This window comes from Artemia franciscana, chromosome 1 (assembly GCF_032884065.1).
Source record: "Artemia franciscana chromosome 1, ASM3288406v1, whole genome shotgun sequence".
In the NCBI taxonomy this organism is placed as follows: Eukaryota; Metazoa; Arthropoda; class Branchiopoda; order Anostraca; family Artemiidae; genus Artemia; species Artemia franciscana.
Window position 1 is genome coordinate 11873457 of NC_088863.1, and position 17282 is coordinate 11890738.

The 17282-nt window shown below is 34.8% G+C and overlaps 1 protein-coding gene across 9 annotated transcripts in view; it reads right to left on the reverse strand.

Annotated features, from left to right (window-relative positions):
- Positions 1-301: 301 nt before the first annotated feature.
- LOC136025657 (rho family-interacting cell polarization regulator 2-like) overlaps positions 302-17282 on the reverse strand; it is a 157657-nt gene continuing 140676 nt past the window's right edge. For 8 of the 9 annotated variants that reach the window (XM_065701647.1, XM_065701652.1, XM_065701642.1 and 5 more), the window contains 4 exons: positions 14467-14607; positions 10983-11191; positions 8955-9100; positions 302-2908 (listed from right to left, as the gene is read on the reverse strand). In XM_065701647.1, the coding sequence (XP_065557719.1) occupies positions 2845-2908; positions 8955-9100; positions 10983-11191; positions 14467-14607 (560 nt within the window). In that variant the 3' untranslated portion in view covers positions 302-2844. Of the gene's footprint in view, positions 2909-8954; positions 9101-10982; positions 11192-11841; positions 11928-14466; positions 14608-17282 lie in introns of those variants that run through there. The other variant, XM_065701679.1, reaches the window with a different exon arrangement.

Consider the following 17282-nt stretch of genomic DNA (forward strand, 5'->3'; position numbering starts at 1 on the left):
CTAGCACCCTGAACTCGCCAAACCTCAGAAAGTTCATTTATTTTGCTCACACTTTCATCTAGGATGCTTAAATCATCACCATAATCTAAGCTCACGAAAGTTCTAGTTCTCCATTTGATTCCGTGTTCTCCCATTATCTTCCCACAACCCTGCTTAACGCCTGATCTAATAAGAAACCCGCATTCGCCTCCTACATACATACATGATTACGTACCTTGAATTTCTATTTAAGCAAAAAATAGGTAGTTCGTTCCCTTTTACGAGAACAATGTTACATAAAACACTGAGAAAGTATACGCCATTAAAATATTATATTGCGGCTTTAATTTTGCTGAAAATATATACAAAACGGAATAGCAAATACACACAATATTTTGACTTTAGCGACTAATGTGACGTTGTTGGACTATCATAGGTAATTATTGCTTTCGACGTTTAAGACAATAACCATATCACAGCATACCCGAATCGCACTGTGCACATTCAAAAATGGTCAATTTTAAAGGGGCTAAGTACACATTCTTATTTTTATAGACAAAATTAACAATAGCATAAAGATCCCACAACGTAGAGTTGAGGGGTCTTCCCCCGTCTCTTTTTGGGTTGAACAAGTATTTTTCAAGTTGTAAGATTTTTATTGTTTAGTGTTTATTGTTTCTTCTGTAAATAACGTGCGAGGTAAATTAAAACATTATTGTGGCGCTCTATTTTTAAAATCATATTTTTCAAAAATAAATTCTTTTTAATTATATTTTTAATCATATTTTAATCATTTTTAATATTACATAACATTTTTGAATCATATTTTTAATATTTTTAAAATCAGCAAAGAGTGCACCTGACTTGAGCTTTTTTAAGACATCATTGAAGGCATTTGTATTTATTACGAATTCGGCACACAGCGGCACCAATTGGTAAGAGGTGAGTGGGGTTTCAGACAGATCCACCCTCGATATCGAAATAAAAAAATTTGGGGGAGATTTTTACAAAAAAAAAATTCTTGGTATTTGGAGGGGATGTTGTTGTTAGAAGTCTTTGGTAATAACTGATATTAAATAAAAACAAACAAAAAACATGAAAATCCCGAAATACTTATTCACAAGAAATCCCAAAGTAGGGGGGGGGGTATGTATTGCTGAGTTTGTCTTAGCCAAAAAATGTACTTAGCCAACTCAGGCCTAGCATAAAAAAGAAAAAGACTGGTAAGCATAGAAAATACAAAAATACTACCGTTTTGTAACAATAAAATACATCCTTTCTCACTAGATATTAAAAAAAGACTTTACATCTTTTATCATTAATAAATAACTTAATTTGCAAAAAATATCTTAGCAGCATGACAATTTTAAGTTAGACGGTGGGGCGGGTGCAGGAAATACTATTCTAGTAATTACTAACGAAAACTCTGAACGTTTGAAATTCTGTTACTACATAAAGAAGAAGAATAAAAGGGGGAAAACAATTAAAAAAGAAATAATCCCTAAGATTTTGAGCTTTGGGAATCCCCGACGGCTTCAAGGTTTTTTTCTTTTGACAGGAATTATGGTAAGAACAATAAACCCATGGCAATTTTGTTGAACGAACGAAACAAAAGTCACACATATAATTATAACCTGATTCATACTTAACCTGAGGCCTCAATGTCGGAGGGGGGGGGTATTTCCCCTCTCTAAATTTGAATACCTATTTTTGTATTTTCCTTTAAAAATGCAAAAGCAACAAAATTACTACCCTCCCCTACACATTGATTATTTTTTGTATCGTCATTAAAAAAAATTATTACAGCAATTTTTTTTTCTTTTAATTTAAAACAACAACTAGGTTAGAATATTCTGAAAATTTGATGATGGTCCAAAAAGGTGATGAAAAAAAAATGTGATGTTGCAAATCTTGAACTACAAGAAACAAATTCCTATATAGAAATGTCTAGAGATTTAACTCGACAAATCTTGCTCTAGCTCAGATTATCATGAACTGAGGAATCTACTATTATAGCGGAAAAAGGTTACGGGGAATAACAGGTGAAATCTATTTCTTTTTTATTCCGTATACACACACCGTTATATAGCTGAAAATAAAATCTTCCGTGACTTTACAAACTAACTTCACCCGCATTGGCTGAGAAATTTCAGCAATTGCTGAACAACTGAATCAATACCTGATTTATCTCATATAATACGCCCCATTTTTCTTCTTTTAAATTTTCTCTCGTACGCCACAATTTTGTTTTTTTCAATTTTCAATTTTCTCTCGTACGCCACAATTTTCTTTTTTTTTTTATTTTCCGTTTTCTCTCGTACGTCACAATTTTCTTCTTTTTTTTCAATTTTCTCTCATACACCACAATTTTTTTTTCAATTTTCAGTTTTCTCTCGTAAGCCACAGTTTTCTTTTATTCAATTTCCCTCATACGCCACAATTTTTGTTTCCTAGCTTTGGGAGCCAATTTTCAACCATTTTAGAATTCATTACAATTTAGTATTCAACCATTAAAACGATACTTCTAGACTTTACCATAGGCAATTTTAAGATGCAAACAATAAAAAAAAATTTAAGTAAGAGAAAAAGTAAAAGAATGAGAGAGAGACAGAATGGGAAGGACACGAGAAAAATTAACAACAACAACAACAAACTATAAGCAATTTAAATCCAAAAAACACGTGCCTCTAATTAAGGAAGGTACTATCATATTATCACACAACCTCACCAGAGTTCTTAGTTCTTTCAAGGGTATAAATGCCAGGAAAGTATTGCAAACAACACATCGGCAAGAGGAACATTGACTAGCAAAGAAACAGAGAAAATAACAACAGCAACAGCAACTTATAAAATCAAAAAGCACTGTCATTTTTCTGCATTGGATGTTTCACTGTGACTTATATAGTCGATGGCTCTTTGGGCAGTAGTCCTGTAAACAGAAAACAGAAAGTCAGTAAATAGTAGGTATTAATACTAAAGACGAATAGAAAAAAAATACTCAAAGAAAAAAAAGAAAAAAAATGGAAACAGAATAATAAATCTCAACAAAATATACATAAATTAATGTACATCGGCATTGCAATTAAATACCAGCTATTAAATATAGGGACAAGCCACATAAAGATCAAAAATCTAATTATGGTTGCAATAATCGCTGAAGCAGTGGCAAAATTTCGTCAAAAACCTGGGGAGGGGCAAAGTTGGAACAAATTTTCCCAAATTAAATGAAAATGACTGTAAAAACTAAAAATAAGCCATTTGGTATCATAACTGTACTATATAGTACTATAAGGGTACTTTATAGTACTAAAAAGGAACTACAGAAAATTGATCCATTTATGTTGATACTTGAATTATGCAGGGTTATCTTAATTTTGACCAAATTTTTGAAGATTAAATTTCAGCTGGGGGACTGGGGTCTGAAGGGGGTAGGGGGCAGCTAAGGTCTGGGAGGAGCAGTTGCATCCCCCCCCTAATCCATAGCAAATTACGCCCCTGCGCTGAAACCTAATAAAGAATTAAGTTCAGTCCATAGTAACCGAAAATTTGAATGCGCTTTAAAAAAAGCTGTCAAGTAAGAAACAGTAGTCATTTAACTGATTCATGAATGGTAACTATGATTTCGATTAATCTTAATGGTAAAATTTTATTGCGAAAACAAATTTATTTGAATTCCAGAAGATGGTATGAAAACCCTCAAAATGGTGTCACATCGAATTGAAAATTGCACCATTGAAATCATTATTGTCGAAAACCTCATACAGGAAAGTTACAGACCCCTAACTTGAATAATAAGGGAAATCACTTTTTTTCATAGGGAGCACTGACGTGTCCTCTCTTTTTTTGCGCTATTGCGGCACTGAAACATCATAGAGATGTTTAAGGGATCATTTCAAGGAAAACCGCTATATCTATGTGATTTTTGTAAGTAATAAAACATATTACTAAAAATAAAATAAAAATTTTAACAAAAACTACATCTTCATATACAAGATGATGCCATGTTGAGTACGATGTCGTATTTGAGTGACTCTGCTGCCTGATTCCCCGGGGTTTGGTCTTTACTAAATTAAAAAAATAAAACAAGTTTTTTTTATCTGAAAGTAAGGAGCGACATTAAAACTTAAAACGAACAGTAATTATTTCGTATATTAAAGGGGTTGTTCCCTCCTCAAGGTCCCGCTCTTTACGCTAAAGTTTTTTATTGTTTTAAGAAGTAGAGTTGTGAGAAAGAGCCAAACTTTAGCGTAAAGAGCGGGGCGTTGAGGAGGGGAGAGTCCCTTTTATATACGGAATAATTTCTGTTCGTTTGAAGTTTTAATGTTGTTCCTTACTTTCAGTTAAAAAAAACTTTTTTTATTAATTTCATTTCTGAATATCTTTGCATTAATGCAGGTTTTGATTTTGGCTCACCGTACATGAATAATTAAAAGAGATTTGCATATTAATTTTACTTGTTTTTTACTAAATGACTTTCTCAAAGTTTTGATCGGACGATTTTGAGAAAAAAAGGGGCGGGGAAGGGGACATAGTTGCCCTCCAATTTTTTTTAGTTACTTAAAAGTCCACTAGAACTTTTAAATTTATTTACGAACGTTTTTATTAGTAATAAATACGTAACTTATAAATTAACTTACGTAAAGAACTTCTATATTCGTATATTTTTATTACGTATGTGAGGGGGTGCGCCCTCTTGTCAATACTTGGCTCTTTACACTAAAGTTCAAATTTTGTTCCAATTCTTTAAAAATGATCCCTGAATCACAAAGGCCGTTTAATCAGAATAAATAGCTCTTTTGAAATAACTAAAAACAAATTAGCGTAAAGAGCGAAGTATTGAGGAGGGGACCCTCCCCTCACATATATAATAATTTCTGTTTGTTTTAAGTTTTAATTTTGCTCCTTACTTTCAGTTGAAAAAACCATTTGTTTTTAATTTAATTTCTTATTTTTTTAATAACACTGGGAAATCAAGCGCCCCCTTCATAGAAATTCTCTTCGCCCATGATAAATTCCTCCATGGAAAGATTCTCTCACATAACCTCCCCCCTCCGACCCCATATCACCAGAAAAAATACCCCCTGAAAACGTGAGTATAATTCCCAATAACCTATACTATATGTAAACAATGGGCAAAGTTCAAAACTCGCAGCCCTTCCCACGGACACTGTGGGGGATTAAGTCGTCCTCAGAGACATAGTTATTAGATTTTTCAACTATGCTGAACAAAATGGATATTTCAAAATTTTGATCCGGTGACTTTGGGGAAAAATGAGAGTGGGAGGGTGCCTAGTTGCCCTCCGATTTTTGGGACACTTAAAAGGGCACTAGAACTTTTCATTTACGTTAAAAAGAGCCCTCTCGTGACATTCTAGGACCACTGGGTCGATACAATCACCCCTGGCAAAAAAAATAAAACATATAAACAAATAAACACGGATCCGTGATCTTTCTTTTGGCAAAAAATTCAAAATTCCACATTTTTGCAGGTAGGACCCTACAGTAGGATTCTCTGATACGCTGAGTCTGATGGTGCGATTTTCATTTATATTCTATGACTTTTAGGGTGTGTCTCCTTTTTTTCGAAAATAAGGCACTTTTTCTCAGGCTCGTAACTTTTGATGGGTAGAACTAGACATAATGAAACTTATATACTTAAAATTAGCATAAAAATCCGATTCTTTTGATGTATATATTGGTATCACAATTCCGGTTTTTTTAGTTAAAGTTACTATTGAGCCGGGTCGCTCCTTACGACACTTCGTTACCACGAGCTGTCTGATCAAGCTAAGACCTTAGCAATGAGCAACAGTTTGACAGCGACAGTTGAGACGGAAAATGTTATGAAACTTATTTGAGGACAAATTTGACCTTAGCGAACTTCAGAAGTAGCCCATTTTTAATGTCAATGCAAATTTTAATGACAGATAGTTACTCTTGCTGAAAACAAACCATTATAAAGGCAGCGCAAAAACACTCCCTCAGCAAAGAGCGATATGGCTTCAATATTTAATTAGTTCACCATATCACTTTTGAGGAAGGAGTTGTCGTAGACATTTCTAAAGGGGTTCATTTAGTTGGGATTTGAAAGTTCTACAAACCTTTTTAAGAATCAAAAGTGATTGAAGAGTCACCAGCCACCCTCCCATGTTCTTTTTAGCTGCCTCCTCAATCCCCAAATGAATCCGACTAAAATTTATAAATCGATAATTTTTTTTTTCAAACTAGTCAGAAGGTACAAAAATTTTACCCTTGGGGTTGACATGACCAGCCACAGACACTGGATCAGGGGCTGTAAATTATGCGAGGCGTTCAGTGTTTACTTATAGGTTTTATTATTGGGGATGAGGAACATGTTTGATCCTGGGTGTCCAAAAAGGCTAAGAGTATTAAGATAAAACTTTCAGTAAAGGTTGAGGGGGATGTTTGAACTAGCTAAATAAATACTATGTGGATACAGGTTGTTAAAAGGGCATGCCCAGCACCTAAGGGTACCAAGTTGAAACTTTGATGGCAAGTTGAGGGGGATGTTGAAATAAATCAAAAGACAGCTATGTCCAAACAAGTTGTCAAAAGGGTTTATTTGCAGTTTCCCATGGTTACGTTTATAAATTGAAAATTTTGGGGCATGCTAAGGGGGGGGGGGTGCAAAACTAAACCGATACAACTATGAACATCCAGGTTGTCAAAATGACGTACATACAATATTTCATATCCTGCAAAGTGTATGAAATTGAAACTTTTAGGGAATGTTGAGGGGTATAGTGAACTAAATCAAAAGACCCTAAGTGAATTCAGATTGCCAAAAGCACGTATCAGCAATATATCAGGTACGGCTAAGGATAATAATGGATCAAGGGACTCAGCTGGAAATTGGGAAAATACTGGACCGAGGAAACAAGTAGATTTTAGATTTTGACGCGGGGGAACCAAGGGAAGCTTATTATGGACAACAAAAGTGTTGAAGAAAAGCACGAATAGATTTACTCTTTGTGAAAAATATTCTTTTTTTAATGATCTGCTTTAGCACAACTTAGGTTGTAATTAAAGCCTGCTCAATCAGGGTTGTTACTAGCATAAATATAGGGGAGGAGGGACAACGAATTTTTCCAACTGGCTGGTCTTTTTACCAATAATTAGCACTATGTCTGTTTTGAATACGACCCATATAATCACTGCAAGAATCACTGCAAGAATCACTGCAAGAATCGGTAAAACTGATGCATTTACTGACAGATATTGAGATTTTGGTATATGTCATGACACTATTTTCATGCTCTTTATTTAATCAAAAGAAAAATTGTGGCACCTTCTGTAAAATCCCGGCAGGAGTCAATGTAACTGCTGCGTTTATTGACCAAATTCGACATTTCTTTAGATGGCATGTCAGTATTTTCGCGGTCTTTACTTAACCGAACAAAAATTTTGGCGCCCGCGCCACGATTTAACCAACTCATTTTTTTTTTTTTTTTTTTTTTTTACCAAGTGCCCAAAACTTTGAGAGGGGCGTCCCCCGTAGGTAAAAGCCTTGTGATCAATCAAAGACTCTTCTTTAAAGATTCCTCAATTGAAGTTTTAGAACCAAGGGAACCTAAACCGGAAACAAACAAGGTTGCATAGAATTTAGACGGCCGATTTTATTTTTAATCAACAATAAAGAGGTTTTTTTAATAATTCAGCTCAAAATACATTTCTTTAAAAGAATAAACAGTTAAAACAAAGTAGAAGACAATAAAATTCTTGTGACAGAACGGTCTATAAATATTCGTCTATATATAAGGTTGTAATACGATGGGGGTCAGGATAGCTTCAGCCTTTAGAAGGGCCAACAACTGTACAGAATTTCTACCCGTTCATCTAAATGATATTCACCCGTCCATTTATCAACAATTTTACAGTATAGCTGTTATTAAAATTGAAAAAGAAATGGTGTAAAGTTATGTCCAAAATATACATAGCAAGGCAGTATCTTTATACTTGAGCAGAAAAACCAACAAAAACTTTATATTTATTCTCTGGCTAACCGATAAAAAATATAGTTATTAAACACGAATAGATACTAATTAAAAAGAAATTTAAAAAGAAGATTTTCTAAGAAAAGTAAAGAGCTTTATTAAACTAAAGACGAGCAGAAATACAGTATAATAACAATTCAAATTTTAATGGCCAAATATACAATCAATGAATAAACGAGACCAAAACTAACAGAAACCACCAAAAACAGGCCTTCTAAAGGGCAGAGCGTCATCAGCGCTTTACTTAAAAGTTGTTCAGAAAAGGGCAGCAGCAATCATAACCGGAAGTCTTCCAAAACACGGCAAAATCGACTCATTACGAGGAAGGCATGACCACTATCTTAGAGAAAACGTTGTTTGCCTCACCTCAGCACCACGACATTTTACCAGCAGATAATTTGGTGAATACCTGAACTTGGCTAAAGCTGAAATTGGACCCTGTGAAATTCAAGACAAATCGATATCGAAATCCGATTGTCACTTATTTTGTGGAAGGGTATAACAAGTCAGCACAGTGAATTGGTGCTCTGAATGGCACTATGGTGCCCGGGTTCGATCCCCGCCACAACAATGTTGGACCACAAGATTGCTATTTGTCCTTGTGAAAAAGACTCAGCAACAGAAATATCGATTTGACGCCCTAGAGGGCTGCACAATGATAAGGCGAAATTAGTATAATGATCACTTTCTGATCTCAGTTTCTGAATAAAACATAAATATGAACCTTGAAAAAAATTTTAAAAAACGCCAAATGCTAGATGGTGTTGGTGACTCCTTATAGACACTATGGCTAGTTTTCAGACTTGTAAGTTATTCATACTCTTAGATTTTAAAGGCTGAAACAACAAGATTTTCAACAAAAACTAGAATTTTGAGGATCACTGATCAGTGTAAATAAAGTCTGAATAAAGCATGTGAAAAATTTTAATTAAAGAAAAAAAGAAAAAAAAGCAAACAAACCTGACATTCTCGTCTCTATCTGTTTGAACGATAAATTCCAAATGAGCTAAAGCGGTAAAGGCATGCATATAGCCAAGTACTGAACAGGCAACAATACGACTTGATGAGTTGTGGGACTCCAAAGCACGCGTGAAAACATTTTTGTACTGTAATATAAAGGCTTCATTACAAAAAAAATGAAAATAAAGTAATTTATTCTCTTAAAGAAGAAGACAAGACATTAAAAATTGACCTGGCAACAAAATCCCACTCCCATAAAAAAGGGAAAACAAAGCCATAAACTTACACTGACATGACAAGGTGAAGACAGTACCCAGGCGGAAGTGAGGAAATTTATGTGCAGACACCCAAAATACCCTAAAAAATTACTGAAACATTTGACATTGTTTACGTAATGACAGTATAAACAATCATCTTCCCGCACTTTTCTAGTTACTTCAAGGGAGTCCCTTGAAGTAACTACTTTCAAGGGAGTCCATATTTAGATCCATTATACTAGCGCAAACTTGCACTCGTCTTAGAGTATGTATAAGCGAGAGAGAGAGAGGGAGAGGGAGAGAGAGAGAGAGAGAGAGAGAGAGAGAGAGAGAGAGAGAGAGAGAGAGAGAGAGAGAGAGAGAGAGAGAGAGAGAGAGAGAGAGAGAGAGAGAGAGAGAGAGAGAGAGAGAGAGAGAGAGAGAGAGAGAGAGAGACAGAGAGACAGAGAGACAGAGAGACAGAGAGAGAGAGAGAGAGAGAGAGAGAGAGAGAGAGAGAGAGAGAGAGAGAGAGAGAGAGAGAGAGAGAGAGAGAGAGAGAGAGAGAGAGAGAGAGAGAGAGAGAGAGAGAGAGAGAGAGATAGCAAGGTGATGGGTTGTAATATTGTATGGCTTCTGTTACGTAGGAGCATATCCAAAGAATAGGGAGTTCAGAAAGATCCATCCTCTAGAAAGGGGAAGTTTCCTAAATGCTATACAAAGTTATATTGACTAGTAAAGTTAACATTTTATTGAAAGTAAGGAGCGACATTAAAACTTAAAAACGAACAGAAATTACTTCGTATATGAAAGGGGCTGCTTCCTCATCAACGCCCCGCTCTTTACGCTAAAGTTTGACTATTTCTCTCAACACTTCTTTTTAAAACAGTAAAAACTTTAGCGTAAAGAGCAGGGCGTTGATGAGGAAGCAGCCCCTTTCATATAAGAAGATACTTCCCAATAACCATCACTATATGTAAGCACTGGTCAACGTTTGTAACTTGTAGCCCTTCCCACGGGGACTGTGGGGGAGTAAGTCGTCCCCAAAGACATAGTTATATAAGGTTTTCTGACTATGCTGAATAAAATGGCTATCTCAGAATTTTGATCCGTTGACTTTGGGAATATAATTAGCTTGGGAGGGGGCCTAGATGCCCTCCAATTTTTTTGGTCACTTAAAAAGGGCACTAGAACTTTTCGTTTCCGTTAGAATGAGCCCTCTCGCAACATTCTAGGACCACTGGGTCGATACGATCACCCCTGGAAAAAAAAAAAAAATAAAAAAAAAAATAAACACGCATCCGTGATCTGCCTTCTGGCAAAAAAATACAAAATTCTACATTTTTGTAGATAGGAGCTTGAAATTTCTAAATAGGGTTTTCTGATACGCTGAATCTGATGGTGTGATTTTCGTTAAGATTCTATGACTTTTAGGGGGTGTTTTCCCCTGTTTTCTAAAATAAGGCAAATTTTCTCAGGCTCGTAACTTTTGATAGGTAAGACTAAACTTAATGAAACTTATATATTTAAATCAGCATTAAAATACAATTCTTTTGATGTAGCTATTGGTATCAAAATTCCATTTTTTACAGTTTTGGTTACCATTGAGCCGGGTCGCTCCTTACTACAGTTTGTTACCACAAACTTTTTTTGTTTGATTACAAACAAAAAATAGGAAATAACAAATTTGCAACTTTGAAATGTGTATTTGTGAATCTACATAAACTTTTATCACCGTTTTTTTAAATAAAGAAAGAGAAAGAGAGAGAAAGAAAGACAAAAAAAAACTCACCAGTTCTCCGTGCTGAGGTACAGAGGACCGACTGTCAAGAAAATCTTTGGCTAGCTTCTTAGATTCAGGGTTTTCACTGGAAGACGCTATTGTTCCAATAGCCAGTATTATTTTCGGAGTTGGGAAAACAATCGGTAAAGAGAGGCGATTAAGCAATTTCTGAAGCTGAATGGTTGATTCTGCATTAGATAAGCTGTCCAAAATGAAAACTAAAAAATAAAGATAAGAAGGAGCTAAGGACTTTTGACTTCTAAGGATTTCGCCAAGGACCCTAAGGGATTAGATAAGCTGTCCAAAATGAAAACTAAAAAATAAAGATAAGAAGGATCTAAGGACTTTTGACTTCTAAGGATTTCGCCAAGGACCCTAAGGGATTAGATAGGCTGTTTAAAATGAAAACAAAGAAAATACCGAGCTAAGGACTTTTGACTTCTAAGGATTTTACCAAGGACCCTAAGGGATTAGATAAGCTGTCCAAAATGAAAACTAAAAAGTAAAGATAAGAAGGAGCTAAGGACTTTTGACTTCTAAGGATTTCGCCAAGGACCCTAAGGGATTAGATAGGCTGTTTAAAATGAAAACAAAGAAAATACCGAGCTAAGGACTTTTGACTTCTAAGGATTTCACCAAGGACCCTAAGGGATTAGATAAGCTGTCCAAAATGAAAACTAAAAAATAAAGATAAGAAGGAGCTAAGGACTTTTGACTTCTAAGGATTTCGCCAAGGACCCTAAGGGATTAGATAAGCTGTCCAAAATGAAAACTAAAAAATAAAGATAAGAAGGAGCTAAGGACTTTTGACTTCTAAGGATTTCGCCAAGGACCCTAAGGGATTAGATAGGCTGTTTAAAATGAAAACAAAGAAAATAGCGAGCTAAGGACTTTTGACTTCTAAGGATTTCACCAAGGACCCTAAGGGATTAGATAAGCTGTCCAAAATGAAAACAAAGAAAAGAAAGAGCTAAGGGATTGATCCTTGAATTCTTCTCATTTATTAGCTTTTTGGCACATCTTAGCTACATTTAGCTTTCATTTGTACTTGTTTCACATGTGACTTGAAGAAATATGGTTCCCATATGCCTCTTTTTGTTTTAAATGGAAAACCTAAAGAGAATATGAATGGAGCGGAAGTACACTGCATAGGCTGAAATGACATTTTAGACACAAGCATTGCCAGCACTTTGAAATAAACTGTCCCAGTTTTGTGACGTAAAATTATATAAAAAGAAATTAATTTGCACCATCTGAACAACAGGTTATATTGCTGCAACAAGAAGGACATTTTCGATAAACCAAAACTTGAACAGACATTCCAGTCAGAAAGGTGCAAGTAAAATTCAACTTTACCAAAAAAATCTTCAAATGTACTGAACTGTTCTAGGACCTCTAAATTGTACCAAAAACGGTATAAATATACCGTGTTGGCAGTGCTACACTCGTAATCGGTTGATTACAGTTCAATGTCGTCAAATATGCGATACCGGTGAACGAAAGTAATTAATTAGGGTACTACTATTAGGGTACTAATATTTAATTATTAGGTACTAATATTTAATTATTATGTACTAATAATTTATAATTAATTTATTTAATTATTAGGGTACTAATAATTAAGTACTAGTTTGGCAAAAGATGCAAATAATTAAATATGACCAAGTGTTTTTCTGTTTAGCCGAGTGGTTGCCGCACTAGACTTGAAATCCTGAGGACAGGGGGTTCGAGTCCTGGTGTTGCGGGTTATTTGGATTGGAACAGGGGTCAATGGTGTAACTCTGTAAACCCAGCTCTGAATGGGTACAAGGAGAGATATGGGGGAAAACACACGAAGAGTCGGGTGACTTGCCCCCAACCACGCATTGCACTCCCGGCTGAGGGCAGGAAATCAGGAGATCGGTTTCTGCGCTGCGCAAACCATTGGTCAGCATGCGATAAAGTTAAGTAGGATAAGTGTTTTTCTATTTTTCAATGCAGTAACAAACCAAAGCGAAAAACAAAGATCTCATTTCACTAGACAAAATGATAATTCTATTATGATAGATGAAGGAACAAAAAATAAGGACGAATCAGTGCTACCCAAGCAAAAATATATTATCCTTTTTGTTTTTAACAATGGTGATTCCATTGGTACAGCTTTCATTTCAATCCGAGACCATTTTCGAGGGTTTTTACGTTATCGACAGAAAACCCCATAATTTTTTTTCGCGCAACTACCTTTAACCATTAAGATTCATCGAAACCACAGTTACTTGTCTCGCTGCAAGATCAAGAGAGATAGCGAATGTTCGACTTACTGAGTACTGTTCAGATTTTCGGAAACACGCGAATGTTAGACATTATTAGAACTAATACCAGAGCAATTATTAGCCGATTAATATGGGTTTGACCACAATTGCGTTTTTACCCTCAGTGGTTAGAAAATCAACCGTAAGGTAGACTACAGGTCTAAATTTCAAAAAGCAAAATAAAGTTCTATATCATTTTGTGAACCATGAAAAAAACATTGCTTTACTAAGATGATATTAAAAAAATCTCCTATTCGATCAAGCTACCGTTCGATTATCGAGGTTAGGTGTTCGATCTACGTTATTTACTATTTTGACTACCATTTTGACCACTTAACTACTATTTTGAAACATTTCTTCACTAGGTTTAACACTCCGATGGCAGTAAAAGAAAAAAAAAACTCAGCATCTTATATATAGCCAATTACTTTTATTTACTCAAGTTATACATTAAATGTCTTGTCTTTATTTCTTCTTGCCAACATACTCAGCCCCTCTTTGCTACAAAAAAAAAAAAAGTACTCTTTATCCTCTGATAGCTTGTACAATGACTTCAAACAGGCCTCCAGAGTCAGTGCGAAGCTGCCACTTGTCTGGTATCTTCAAAAGAAGGTTAGGGAATTTGAGTTGTTGTTTTCTTGTTTTTTTTTGCTGGAGTTGATGTTTATGGATTGGGTTTAGTGTTCAATTAAGGTGGTAAATTAATGTTATATTATCGTGTCTAGGCTGTACTTTGGGGGATCTTTGATGTGGGCGACAGTATATTAGCGGATTTAGTATAAACCATTTTCGTGTTTATTTGTTCTCCCTTGTTCTTTCCTGGCCATGGAATTTTACGGGAGGGATGGTATTTAGGTTGATTTTTGCCTGAGAAGGTTATTGTTACTGACTTATATTTATGCTTTAGAAATAAGTCTTATCTATCTATCTTTCAATGCGTAGATATAAAGTCTACAACCAAAATAATATTCAGGTAACAACCTCTCCCCCCAGATAAAACAAGCTGAATTAACACCTAGAGCTACAACAGGGGACCATGCTATATAATAATATATATAATTGGTATGCAATGCATATATATTACCGTTGAGCTTACACTATCTAATTCATTCATAGAATTCTCAGGAAATTTTGAGAAAAATACAGCAAGGAAAACTAACCCGGTCCTACCTCGTGTAATGACCCTATACACTTATACTCACTCTCATCAGACAGTTCCTCCAAACGAGTGACAAAGCTTCTTTCCTTGGACCGGATATACTGTCGGAACTGATATACAGTGACCAATGATTCAGGACTAAACGATTCACTCTCTTGGCAACGACACACCAGTTCCTTTAGAACTATAAAAATGAGAATCGAAATTAATAAAACTTTTATTCTACTAACAAGCAAGTCCTTTAAATTAATTCTCAAAGATCGGAAGAAAACTTTAACTAATTTTGGCGTAATCAAGAGAGATTATAACTATGAATTCATAAATAACAGGAGAAATAGAGTTAGAACTACAAAGTATAAAACTAATTAAGCGTTCATTATACTAACACCTAAATATAAATTAATTACAAAAGAAGAGAAGGATACTTTAACTAACTTAGGCATAGTGCCAAGAAAAACTACAACAACGTAAATCGGGAGACACTACAACTATGAATTTGTAAGTAATAGGATAAATTGTGTTAGAACTATAAAATTTAAAATTAATTAAGCGTTCATTGCATTGTATTAACATGTGAATGTAAATCAATTATTAAAGATGAAAAGGACACTTTAACTAATTTTGGCTTAGTGCCAAGAAAAACAATGTAAATTGAGAGAGATTATAACTGAGAATGCAAAAGTAACATGAGAAATAGTGTTAGAACTATATAAGGGAAAATGAAAACTAAGGAAACTTTTACTGTATTAGCATGTAAATTCCATAAATTGATTACGACATAATAGACAGAGACGTTAACTATTTTTGGCATAATGCTAACAATGAACCAGGACGTACGTAAATAGATGGAAATTGTAACTCAGAATGTGAAAGTTTCAAAAGAAATAATTTGAAATTACAAAGGTAAAATTAAATTTACTTAAACTTGAATTATACTTTCCAGTAAGTCCCGGTAAAATAATTACCCAAGAAAAACTAAACTCTAATGAACTTTGGCTTTAATAAGATTTGAAACCTTAGAATTACTTTGTGAGCCTCAACGGCGGTTGACCGTCTGATTTAAATATGAAATTTGATTGAAAAATAATGAAATTGTTCTTCCTTTGTGTCGGCAAGGTTATAATTTAAAGCAGGCAGGACCACAGGGAACTCTGAAGCACAGGAAACTCTTATATGTTAGAAAGTTTTTAGGGACCGCCCTTTCTTAAACTTTAAAAGAAAAATTCTGCAACGCTTAATTGAAAAAATTACGCTTTTTAATAATGCAAGATTCATTAACAATGAATATCTCTATCTTCGGCGAAAAAACGGGACAAATTACACGGTTTTTTTAAGGTTTCCGGGAAGGTAGGTATCGGCTTTATTTTTTCTGTCGCTTATTCAGATCTCATATACAAGCTCTACGAGTTATAAACATAAAAAAAACAAGTTTTTTTAAACTGAAAGTAAGGAGCGACATTGAAACTTAAAACGAACAGAAATTATTCCGTATAGTAAAGGGGCTGTCCCCTCCTCAACACCTCACTCTTTACGCTAAAGTTTGACTCTTTGTCACAACTCTACTTTTTGAAACCATAAAAAAACTTTAGCGTAAAGAGCAAGGTGTTGAGGAGGGGACAATCCCTTTACGCATCCGTGATCTGTCTTCAGGCAAAAAATGCAAAATTCAACATTTCTGTAGATAGGAGCTTGAAACTTCTACATTATGGTTTTCTGATATGTTGAATCTGATGGAGTGATTCTCGTTAAGATTGTATGACTTTTAGGGATTTTTTCCCCTATTCTCTAAAATAAGGCAAATTTTCTCAGGCTCGTAACTTTTGATGAATAAGACTAAACTTAATGAAACTTATATGTTTAAAATCAGCATCAAAATGCGATTCTTTTGATGTAACTATTGGTATCAAAATTCCATTTTTTAGAGTTTCGGTTACTATTGAGCCGGGTCGCTCCTTACTAAAGGTCGTTACCACGAACTGTTTGATGGCAAGACCGCCCAATCAGTTCTAAACAGCTTGGCCACACAAAATTTAGTAAGTTTGAAAAGGACAAGATAGAGCAATCCTTTAAGATATCAAATCCCATTGAGATAAACTAGGATCTATGTAAAGAGAGGAGTAAAATAACGCAAAATGTAAGAGACAACTTTAAAGGTTGGGGTGCATTAATAACGAGCAATGGGTAGCACAATTTTAAAGGAGTAGAAATAAAGACTAACAAAATAGGTTTACATTTTATTCTTTCGAAAAAAGTATGAGAAACACAAATTGGTATCTACTTATTTAGATCAACTAACGGCATCTTTGCCGTTCGTTGCAAACGGCATCTATATCTTGCAATGGCATCTTTGCAAAAAAAAATTTGAGGCTAATTAAAAAAAAAAAATCTAAAACACAAACATTAGTTAAATGACTAGTCTCGCATGTATCAAATCGTCTATGTGGAATTCTAAAGAGCTTTCTGATGATGAGATGAGAACAACGGAGGACCAAAGTGATAGCTTGTGATAATTTGTTGGCCCTTTTACTGTTTTTAAGTTTCACAGGGACACCCCAATTAGGTTTTACAAGGTGGGACTATTCAAATCTGTTCGAATGAATAGATTTGACTCCGTTTTGCATACACTTTGCAAAAAAACATAAGAGATATTTAACATTAAAGATACGAGTTACGAAGTCCTTCTAAATATAAAATTTCGTTAAGATCTAATCACTCCTTCATAAGTTAAAGATACCCCATTTTTCTAATTTTTCAGAATTAATCCTCCCCATCCCCAACTCCCCCAAATAGAGCGGATCCATTCCGGTTATGTCAATCACATGTCTAGGACTTCTGCTTATTTTTCCACCAAGTTTCATT